The sequence below is a fragment of the Taurulus bubalis genome (assembly GCF_910589615.1).
Source record: "Taurulus bubalis genome assembly, chromosome: 10".
In the NCBI taxonomy this organism is placed as follows: Eukaryota; Metazoa; Chordata; class Actinopteri; order Perciformes; family Cottidae; genus Taurulus; species Taurulus bubalis.
This window is the reverse complement of record NC_136598.1, coordinates 21,597,444-21,609,897: the sequence shown is the minus strand read 5'-3', so window position 1 is coordinate 21,609,897 and position 12,454 is coordinate 21,597,444. Positions and strand designations below refer to the sequence as shown.

The 12,454-nt window shown below is 43.1% G+C and overlaps 1 protein-coding gene across 1 annotated transcript; it reads left to right on the top strand.

Moving 5' to 3' along the window:
* Positions 1-222: 222 nt before the first annotated feature.
* LOC306742877 (galactosylgalactosylxylosylprotein 3-beta-glucuronosyltransferase 1) lies at positions 223-9,876 on the top strand (the record flags this gene model as incomplete). Its single annotated transcript, XM_079225323.1, has 4 exons — positions 223-334; positions 2,641-3,152; positions 7,058-7,354; positions 9,790-9,876. The coding sequence occupies 4 exons, from the start codon at positions 223-225 to the stop codon at positions 9,874-9,876; spliced, it is 1,008 nt and encodes a 335-aa protein (XP_079081449.1).
* Between the last annotated feature and the right edge of the window lie 2,578 nt (positions 9,877-12,454).

The window sequence follows — 12,454 nt, the reverse complement described above, 5'->3', positions numbered from 1 at the left end:
TGGTCTTCCAGTGCCTCTCCATCCACAAGTAACTGAGATTCAGCAAATTATAGGTTTGCTTGAATGGTGGAAATATCAACGCAATCATGGACATTTTATGGATTTTCTTTTTTCCTGAAGTGATTCAACAAGAAACCCTGAGTGTTACAAAATGCAGAATGATAATACATCCATTTCCTTTTTTTCTCCAGGTAATGCCGAGCCAAATAACCAATCCTGGAGATGCCGAAGAGAAGAGATATTCTTGCCATCGTGTTGATCGTGTTACCCTGGACGCTGCTCATCACTGTTTGGCACCAAAGCGCGATCGGTCCACTCCTCGCCATCCGCAAGGGTACGCAGTGCACTGCACTCCACTGGCAATATCACACGGGAAGTGGGTCCTCCAACCCAACAACTCACAGCAGGCCGTTCATTTAGAGGCACTCACTAACCATGACCAGCGGCTTCATCAGAGCTCAATGGCACTCGTCCAGTCAATGTAAAGCTCATCAGTGTGGATTGTTTGGTGCATGACGATGACTGAAAAATTACAGATATATTTATTTATATATATATATATATATATATATATATATATATATATATATATATATATATATATAGACGTGTACACTCTTATACATCAATGAGTTATTTTTGTTATCATATATTCAGTCAGTTGAATATAATTAATTGCTCAGCTTTGTCTAATTTCATTTGTTGACAATAACTTTTTTCTAGTATGCTACGTGCATTCCTCGGCCCCATTCATCCATATCTTTCTCTCGGCGTGGCGCTCAACTTCACACAGCATGCACTGTCCCGCAGCATGTCCACAATTCATTTATCCATTTAGGTTTAAACTATTCCCCAATTCTACTCATTCAAATTCTGTGCAAATTCATTTTTCGAGTTTGTTTAATCAGCAATTTGAAATAATAAATGTCGGCTCAATTAGACTCACGGAATAGCTTCCTTCCACGTGTACTATCAGGTTTGCACACCAGTGGGAGTCATTAGGAAGCACACTCATAAGCCTCCCAATCATCCCCCAGACGCCGTAAACCAACAGTGTAAAATGTCAAGCATTCTGCAGAGTAAACAACCCCATTGGAGCCACGGCCAATCAACAGAGCTCTTTGCCCTCTAATTATAATGTCATGAATGCACTCACAGGGGTTAACAACCAAAACAAGTAGACACAATTGTCCTAAAGCAGCCCGGAGTCAACAGAAGCTACACATTATATTTAATAATTTGTTTTTACAGCTTACCTAGACACCTAAAATAGTGTCTGAATAGTTGATACATTTCTTCCTCACTAAATTCATATGTTTTATGAAAACAGTGTTGACAATTAAAGACAGTGAAGACACAATGAAGAATACATAAGAAGAAGAAAAATGCCACAGCTCTGCCCACAGGCCCTTTTGTGTGCTCTTAAAAGAGGAGCTAGAGTTTTTTTTTTTTGGCAGAGCACTCGCCGGCAGCCTTTGCCAAACATCTGGCCATCAGCAGATTGTGTTAATCTATCAGCCGCGGAAAAACCCTCCTTATGTCGGAGGTGCGACCGGAGCTCGGGCTGAACAGCGACAAAGCTCGCCATTAGCTGCGGCACAATGAAAAGAAATCAACAACTTTAATGAGTCTATTATCATATTTTATCCATCTTGACCAAACTGCTGGGGCCAAAGTACCGCAGCCTTTTACCTCGAGAGCATTCAGCTTGCATCAGCGGATTTATTCACCGCTGTTTACCTGCAGGTCTGAAGCGATCACATTTTTCTCACTTATGCATTCAAAATGATAATTGACCTTATTTCGGAAGAAAGAAACAAGAAAGCAGTGTGTTAGTAGCACAGCATTCACTACGGTAGTGCTGCAGCTGCTGGGAGCTTTGCTCATTAGTGGCAAATGCTCAACATGACCACAGAAGAACAGTTCCTGTTTTATACTGTTTAATTTGCATTTGGTGTTACCTGGATTGTCAGACTCTAGTGTGCATAAAGGTCCCGCCAATGCGAGCATGTATGTTTGGTTTGAGCATAATAACCAAAAACCTGCACTGGAGTCATTTATGAGACAAAATATCTTGGTAGTGGAGTGTTCAGTCCCACCACAGTTAATCATTGCATTTTAGGTCATGTTTAGGAATCTCTGGGGCAATATATATTTATAATGAAATGAATGGGAACAGTAATTACAAATTCTGCTACATTGCAGGACAGTAGCATCATGTGTGTAAGTTATGGACATGGAGGGGCAGGCAGAGGTTGAGGGAGTCCGTGGTGGAGTCTGAACAGAAAAAGAGGGCATGTCTCATGGAGCCTCATCCACACATTTTTCTTCCTTTGGAAAGAAAAGCCCAAAGGCAACGCTGGGGGAATAGCAAGGCTCATCCTTTTCCTCCCTCGCCTTGCCCTGTCTCTCTGTCCATCAGCTGTGTTATCCTCTCACGGTGCCTGCTTTCACTTTTTGCAGCCTGTCACCATCTAGTAAAAGAGATCTTTATCATTCCAGAGAGGCTTGCAGTCCGCCATCACCGGCTCTCAGGTACACTTTACCCCTATTGGGTTTAAGTCACCTGAGGCAAACATACAAAGGGCAGCCCAAGGTTGCACTAATGCCTTACATGTCTTCTTATCCCCAAATCTGCAGATGATGGCGTGGACGGCAAGAGAGAGGCAGGTGGGCAGGCACAAGACTCCAAGGAATACTGTGCCTCGGATAAGGACATTGTGGAGGTGGTGAGGACAGAGTATGTGTACACGCGGCCTCCGCCGTGGTCCGACGTGCTGCCCACCATCCACATCATCACCCCCACGTACAGTCGACCGGTGCAGAAGGCGGAGCTGACGCGGCTGGCAAACACCTTCCTCCATGTTCCCAACCTGCACTGGATCCTGGTGGAGGACTCCCAAAGGAGAACGCCTCTCGTCACGCGGCTCCTCCGAGAAATGGGACTTAACTACACCCACCTCAATGTAGAGACGCCCAGGAACTATAAGCTGCGGGGTGACACTCGGGACCCCAGAATCCCCAGGGGGACGATGCAGAGGAATCTGGCCCTGCGGTGGCTGAGGGAGACCTTCAACGCCAACAGCAGCCAAGCCGGGATCGTCTACTTTGCAGACGATGACAACACATACAGCCTGGAGTTGTTTGAGGAGGTTAGCGTTGCTACACACTCATGTTTATTTCATGCATTCTCTGCAAACTCTCACAAATTGGCGAGGAAAAAAAGGCACATTTACAGTATGGGTTGATCTTTACAAAATGTTTCTGAATGCAGTGGCGTAATGAGTGGATGTTTGCTATGTTACATCAACAGCATGCACACGTATACTGAATCAGCTTCAGCGTGAGCCCCTTTCACACACCCTGTTCAACGACTGTTTAGCCATTAATCTGCCTTGCTGTTCTGTATGAAAGGCACTGAGGCAGAACAGGGGGACAGGGCTGCCATCGCGGCTCTTTTGACTCCGTGATGCCGCGGCGTGCTATCTGAAGTCACACTCTGGGGCGGCGTTAAGCCACCGTTGATGAGTTTCGTGTGAAACGGAAGGATCTAATTTACGGCAGTATCACGGAATCTGTGTGTGAACTGGGCAATTAGTTTATAGATCCCAGTGTAACTACAATCACAAATGAAAGTCATAACCCAATCACCTCTAACATGAACCTAACTTAATAAGTACTTCCAACTTAAATCTTCTAAACTTTAGATTGTAAAGCTTATACCTAAATCTAACAATTGTTCTGTTTGGCGCTGACCACTATAGAACATTCTCAACCTGAATCCACCTTTTCAAATGCTGCTCCACTTCAGAAAAACAAACCCTGTGCAGAGCACACGGTGGGTAATTCAGGGGGTCTGGGAGATTAATCCGTTGATTTGTTCCAAGCAAAAACACAGACGTTTAGAAAGCTCAGCAGCCACTCGGATAAAAGAGGAGAGACTGGAATTGATCAGGGAGGCCGACAATCAGTGAACCCTCAACAATATGTTGTGGTCATTGTGTGCAAAGATCCAGTAAAATAAAACAGACTGCCCTTTTATAGGGGGATGAAGCAAATTCAATATTATTTAGTTATTTTTGGTACAATGCATAAAGATTTGTTAAAAAAAAAAGTATATTCCTTTTGGAGTTGCATAGGGAGAAATAAAACATGCACAATTGTAAATGTTTACTTTATGGATTGCATTACATACAATATATCATACTGCCCAGCCATATACTCTATACTGGATCTGTGGTATGTTATACATATATATAAATTCCCTATAAATTCCCTATGGAGCATTTGTTTTGCTTAACAAGCATAGTCAGTGGTGGAGGGACGTTTGGGCATGTAATCAGTACGTCTCAGGCCATCCATCTTAACGTCAGTTGAATTACCTGAGCAGACACGGTCTGGGTCTTCTGAGTATTAGCCTCAAGTCTTGTTAGCAGTGCAGACGGGGTCCGAGGTAAATGGAGCGTCGGGTATTGACGGGGCCTGTCATTACCTTTCTCTGGGAATCAGCCGAAGTGCTGCGTCTCCCTCAGAGGCCCTCCATCACCTCCAGCGGGCCTATTTATGGGTCAGAGTAACGGCCCAGAGGGGGAAAGAGGGAGAGACGCAGAGAGGGAAGGACAGAAAAAGGAAAAGAATGCGATAAAAAGAGAAGGTGACAGCCAGATAGACAGAAAGCAGAGAGTGGACTGCGACTACACAATAGCTTGCTGACACCATAGTAAAAATTCAGTAGTTTGCTGACACCATAGTAAATGTTCAGTATCTCAACAGCTTAAAAACAATATAGTCTCCAGTCTGGAGACGAGGTCTGACACGCACTACTCCATATGTTAGAAATGGACTCTTCATTTTCGCCTGGTTAATCTTAAATCATCTAATTCATTCATTCTGAGCAATTTAAATACATTTCTTACTCTAATTATAAGACAAATTAAAATCAATTAGAGCTATTTACATGATGACGAGCATCACAACAAATGTAAATATATTTCATTCAAGCAGTGACTATCAGTGGCTCTGGCACATCAAAATTAAGTTATATTAATTTGGTCATGCCTTGATATATGACACTGTAATGAACTTGAATCATTGAGGCTTCATAGGAAAGGCTTTATGTTTCCTTCCAGAAAGTGTTTTTACTGTTTAGCATATGCTATTTTGAACCAACACTCTCTGTTCTCAGTTTCAACCTTTAAGAATAAATGTCAACAGCATAAATCCAAGAGAATGGAGCAATAATATACTCAGAATGTCTGCAGGGAGGCTGCGTGATAATCATCAAATCAAATATCAAAACATGTCAGTAGCGACATTGTGTCAGTATTTTGACTATTGGGTGCTTCCATAATGTACATTTTTATATACATGCAAGATATTTTTGAGAAGTATCATGAGTGTCAGGATTTAAGCTATATTATGCATATACAAAAAATGAAAAGTGATATAACATCCTTTTTAAAAATCACTTTATTTGGAATTTAGCATAATTCTGCATAATTCTGCACAAAGACTTAATCGAAAGACTCCTCCAATGGCAGCAATGGACGACGATTCTGCTCCGTTCCTTCCTCTCTGCACCCTGAAGGACTGATTATTACCTGGATGCCTGCCTTCTTTTCTCCGTGAGGATTTGGGATTTCTTTTCTTTGTTTTGCTTCTCTGAAACACGGCGACTTTGTCTCCGAAGACCTCTCGCTGAGTGGAGCGAGGAATAGATTCTTAAATGCTCACACAGGCATTCAAATACAAACTGTAGCAACAGTGAACCAAAAAAAACAACCTCTGTACAAACACATCATATTCACCAGAGTGGGGCGAGAGGAACTTTGTTGCGTTTCCGTGTGCTTGGGTGCCAGAAGAAGAGGGATATGTGCTATTTTACTCTGGCTGATATTCCCTCTAGAGGCAGCGGGCGGAACACTCGTTTTCACATTTTCAGATGGGGAAAAAGACAAGCCGCTTCACTCAGCCTCCAGAAAGACTGATTCATGCTTCATTTAAGTTGTTCGTACTGCATTTCTATGAGGGAAGCAGGCAGGTGGACGTAAGTTTGGGCAAAATGGGTCGGTGGCTGGATTCAGCTATCACTGTGTGTATAAAGTTATAGCCGCACAATCACATGGATGCATGTAAGCGCTCAATCGCTCTTCCGCCATTAACACCCAGATCTCATTGAGACCGAACGTCCTGCCAAATCTTATGTAGGTTCCTGGCACAGTTTCCCCCCTCCAAAGCTAAAATCCACAGATTCCCATAAGCCCCCACAGCCCACTTCATGCTGTTCACACTCTGCAGCTCTCTGATCCCCTGAACTGACCACACAGCAGCCCATCAGAGATTACACTCACCAATCTAATATCGCGGATCATGTGCAAACGAACACACACACACTTGGAAACAGGTTTGCATTGCAAATATAGATATGTTCTATATGCACGTAAGAACTCTACTTTATCATATACACACACACTAGATACTGTGCATACACTTGCACATTTATATTTAAATGGAGCTTCCCTTATAGAGGCACCAGCATATTTATTTCTGCTGCATTGGGTTTGATTAAAGGACTCTGCCGTTTCCTGTACGTACATCTTATGACTGCAGCCTTTCTCGAATGGCAAAGGCTAACTTGAGAAAAAGGGTGAAGCAAGATCGTTTGATGCCGGAAGATTAAAGGCCGAAAAGAAGAAGAGGACGGCAGCGTGCTACGGTAAAGAATCTCCTCAGCTAACCAGCGACTGGAGCCACTTGCTCTAACGGCTTGACTCCTTCAAAGATGGTGTCTAATTATCTCATTGCAGAGCAGCTGTTGAACAATGTATGTGATCTGGCTTCCTCTCGCTGCGTGTCTGCTGCACGGGGCACAATGGCTCGGTCAATATTCACCATCTCTCAGAATGAATAATAGCTGCGGCTCTAAAGACCCTCCGTCTACACACTCTGCTGTAGCGCTGGCAGCTGATGCTCAAATATTATGTCTCACTGTCATGTATGCTTTTTTCACATGACTAATTTGCTCTCTTCTTCCCTTTCCGTTTTCTCTTCTCGCTAGATGAGATCCACTCGGAAAGTTTCCGTGTGGCCCGTGGCCTTTGTGGGCGGCTTGCGGTACGAGTCTCCCAAGGTCAATGCAGCTGGAAAGGTCTACGGCTGGAAGACGGTGTTCGACCCCCATCGGCCGTTTGCCATCGACATGGCCGGCTTCGCCATCAACCTGAGGCTCATCCTCTTCAAGCCACAGGCGTACTTTAAGCTTCGCGGGGTGAAGGGAGGCTACCAGGAGAGTAGTTTGCTCCGGGAACTTGTTACACTCAACGACCTGGAGCCTAAAGCATCCAATTGCACTAAGGTAATCCCCTTCGTCAATGCCGTTGGGCCCCTTGACTAAGCAGTAAATTGTTCATGAGGATCCTCCACTTAAATAACAGTACCCCTACATCAATGCAAAAGTACTTAATTACAAAAAAAATCTGACTCATCATCAAGTATCATCAGCTAAATGTAGTATTTTGAGTAAAAATAGTAATTCTGTATTTAATAATACTGATGCATCAGTGTGTAATCTGCATGTTCTTTTATAGATAGATAAGATCAAAGTACTCAAAGTAAACTCTGATTTCTGATACATAACTCTGTTTTTTTGTGAAATATTGGAGAATTTCAGCATTTTTGTCCCCAAACTGTTATTTTGATCGAACCATCTGAGAGGTTTTGAGAGAAAAATCTCTCTTTAATGGAAGTGCTAACAGTGAATAGAATGACTCTGCTTTTAAAAGGTCAAACAGGTTGGGAACAACTGGTTCAATCTTTAATAGTATATTGTATTTCATAGGCGTATTATATCTCTTTTGACTATACAACCTTAATCTGTGAAGTACAGCTGTAGAATTAATGCAGCGAAGTAAAAAGTGCAATATTTTCCTTTTTAATGTAAAAGAGTCGAGGTGAAAAGCAGAAATGGCAATACCTTCTTCCCACCACTTGCTGTAGCATACCAATGACATAACCATGAGCTCTAGTACATCTGCATGCTGAACCATCGTGTTCAGATAACTTTACCGCTAATTCAGATTTATTTGCAGTGTTCAAGCTAACATGGACACAGATATGATAATGCTGGTATTGATAATCTGATCTAATTATTAATTAAGATTATCTAATGATAATCTCTCTGCAACACAGTCAATAAGCGCATTTCCTAAAGTGTTTAATTTTTTATTTAAAAGACAACCAAATGTAATTGAACAACAGCACTTTCCTGATAGGGAGAACTTATTTAATATTAACTTGCAACATTGCATTATCTTTTCATTGATCGCCAGTCAAGGGCATATGAAGTTTTGATGCCTCACACTTACTTGATTAAGCCTCCGCAGCCGATGTCCTCCCCAATGTTCCTCTTCAGCATATTCAGGGCAAGAAATCCATTCAACTCTTGACAAAAGAAATCTATGGAAACACTTGTTGCTGAAAAGTTGGACGTCATTGATTATATTTCTCACATTCTCACTTTTCCGAACACACACACACACACACACACACACACACACACACACACACACACACACACACACACACACACACACACACACACACACACACACACACACACATTTCAGTATGCTTGAGGGTAGCAGCAGCAACGTTTTCCTCCATGCCCACTCTACCATTCCTATTCACGACCCTTGGTCTGCATGGGTCACATCACTAAGTCTCTCTTTGGGCAACGAGGAGTCAGCCAGAGGGCTTTAGCTAGCCAGGATCCACAATCACCCCTACACACACACACACACACACACACACACACACACACACACACACACACACACACACACACACACACACACACACAAAGAGAGAAAGCGAGGGGAAAGGAAGGGAGAGAGATACTTTGAGCCAGCTTTTTCTCCTGCTCTCCCCCAGCCTTTCAGAGGGGTAAATGAAAAGAAGGGATTCAGGGAACGGCTGAGAGAGCGGAATTGGAGTTGGGAGGAAAGGGGAGGTAGGGCCGTCACACTGATTACAGATGAGCACGGGGACGGACTGAAGGGTGGGAGGGGAAGAGGAAGAAAGAAATGCAACGTCGTGCACGGGCATCTCTCTTCCTTATAATCTAGCACTTCCGATGCAAGTGACTATTAACCTCCCCCTACACCTGAGCAAAGTAGGAGTGGGCTCCTGGCACATCTCAAACACGGCCCATGCATAATTCATGGCCGCCGCCACGGCGAGATGAAAGTGAGGAGGGTTCCAACACAGAGAGGAGCAGGGCAAATTAGCTTGGCTCTTCTTTTTTCTCCTCCCCTGGTACCATTGCCATCCTTTTTTTTTCTCCTGGATGTTTGTCCAAATGAACCCCATCTGAAGGCTCGGTGGCACTCCAGCGTACCCAGAAGAACTGTGCAAAGAACTGTAGCGCCAGCCAGCGCCAAAGGCAAAAGGCTTGTGTGTATGCCGTGTCAAAATGTCTTCTGTTGGCTGTCATCTGAAGGTAGCCATTATCCTATGTGCAGAAGCCTTTACTCAGGCCGAGCTGAGAGGACTGTGTCATATTTGGTGCCTCTTCAGTCCCTTCTAACGCACGGTTCACGCTCAAGTAGCTCTTCACACACCGACAGCGCCCGTGGCGGTGTGTGTGTACTATAAGAGCGAGAACCGGAATCGACTATTTTTGAAAAACATGAGGCAGAGTGGGAGCTGAAAGGTAGAGCGGCCTCGACGAGTGCATTAAGGGAACAGCGTGTTTGTAATGTTGCTGTTGTTGTTGTTTGTTTCACCCACCAGATCCTTGTTTGGCACACGAGAACGGAGAAACCTGTGCTTGTGAACGAGGGGAAAAAGGGATTCACAGACCCCAATGTGGAGATATGACCGCTTCCCCCTCAGACCACGGTAATTAATAATGTGTTTTTTTTTTTTTTTTTACAAAAGAGCAGTTGTTTATTTAAATGTCATGTTACTTTGTGCATTCATAATCTTTGTGTGCTTTCTGTTCGGCCACAATTGCAGCAGCTGGTGTCCATTATTAAATGCTACCGATGAAATGGTTAAATTAACTTAATTAAGGCTTAGCGCGCTTTCTCAGCATATCTTAATCCTTTCTATTGCAGGTGGTTGGCCTTGGACCTGCGGAGGAAGAAAGCTGCGAGTCCCTTGATAAAATGCGACCAGCGCTCATGTCTTAATCATCAGAAGAAGAAAAAAAGGAAATCGGGGCCTTTTGATGGGGGATTTAATCCTCTTGACTGAATCTGACATTTTTAAAATATGGACTAAAACTGTACAAATGCACCATATTAAAGCACAGATTGGTAAGAGGCGGGAGTTATGTGTCAGGTCTGCGGCTGAAGTGCAGAGGAGGCGACATAAAGGACGCCTCGCGGGGTTCAGCGCGGACAGACGTGACCTGCACCTTCGCGGTACAGCGGCCCGCTAAGGACAACCCAACACAAGAGGACAGCACAATATGTCACACATACAGCCAGCGGAGTCAACCAAACAAGCAGGTTAAAGAATATCCTTCACCTCAAAAAAAAACACGAAAGGAAATAAAAAACACACATTGCCCGGATCTGCACATGGTTCAAGAGAGAAATTTGGATTTAAGGACGCGGTCTACATCATCAGCCGGGATCAAAACGCGACTCCAAAGGACGAATATGTCTTTTGTGGGGTTTCCTTTGTGCAATCACAAACATAGCAAGGGAAGGAATGTTCTTTTGATAACTATAAACATGTTTGCTTTAATTTAATTTAATCAGTTTGGGTGTTTCACAAGCACTTAACTTGCTATTTCTATACTACTGACTCTTACCTGCATTTACTCTTGGGTTATCATCGTTCATTTTATGGTGTCATTATAACTCATGCATTTAAGCCACACCCCCGTACACTTGAAGAGAGACTGCTGTTTGCAATGAACCCTTTGTAGTGCTCGGGAGATGAAGCGTACATGGAGACATACAAATCTTGACACGTCTTAGCACTTACAAAAATACACAAGAGATGTTCCTTCGTGGCAACATGTGTAAATATTAATTCAACATGAGAACAATCAGATGATTGATGATACATTTTGACAAAAAGCATTGTACCTACTGTATTTATATGTGAAAAAAAAACAAAAAACAAACAAAGTCTCTTCTCTTTTCCCCCCTGGTTGAATTCCTGACAACGACACACACGACAAGGCACAGGTTCACACTCGGTTCAACACATGGAAAGAGTAATAGCACATTTCATTTGGTAATAGTGACACATTCATAACGCATAGACAAGAACGTCAAATCAGCTACGCGGCAGACTCACGAATGTTGACCCTAATGGCCATGTAAGCTTTCATATAAAGTGTAATTTTTGACTTTGCAGGGAAAAATGTGTGTCATTTTAGAGCTAATATTTCCCCTTGTCTATGCACGCTCATACGTCCACGAGGCGCCCGTTAAATAGGCATCAAAACCCGAGAATTAGTCTGTCCCTCTCCTGTCTAAAAATACAGTCTGCTGTGGTGTGAAGGAGACAAAATTCCCTCAAACATCAATTCCGATGCTCAGGCTACATCTGCTGACTTTTAATGCCGCTCACCTTCCAGCAGCTGGTGTAGGTTATGAAGGATAGATCAAAATAATTTATGCATGACCCCCAAAAAAATTGTGTTTTATAAAAACTTTGGCTTCCACTTATGAAATGAGAGTGCTCTCAAATGACAGCCGGCTAAAGAAAAGCACAAGAATTACTCTTATTTTTGCTAATGATTTGGTAGCAGCGTTGACGCGCCCTCTTCAGTATTGTGGATTTACGTCTCATGCTTTTTATCGGTATTACGATCCATCTGTTGTACATTAACTGGATCGCAGAAGAGAGTCGCCGCACCTCTAACGATAGACATCAGCAGCGATGACGCTGTGTGTCTTAACACTGTAACAAAGTTATTCTACACCTCTTATAATAGAATATCCCCTCTACTTGATAAATCATCCGTCCAGTGCAATACACAGTGGTGGTTCTTATCTAATATCACCCGGCAGAAGTAGCTGGAGATAATTCAAACACTGAGCCTTTGTACCGTTGCCAGATTATCTCTGTGCATCTTCCTGCCCCTTCAACACACACTACCCAAAATACACTGCTGCGGTATGAAAACCTACAAAGACGTTACGGCCTCTCGGGCTCATCAGATGGGGAAACCGTGCTATTACATATTTCTCTTAGTAATATGATAAGATACACATTTAGGCAATGGCTGTATTATATCTCTCATCAGACTGGCTGTTTTCATTGACTGCATGATATTACACTGCACAGGGACCGGCCATGGAGATCACACAGACTATCTTTGGATTTGTTCTACTCTTCAACTTGCCTCCCATTATTTATTAAGAATCAAATTTAATATATTTATTCATGTATTTATTTCAAGTGAGGATGTGCATTTGAATCATAGCAGTGT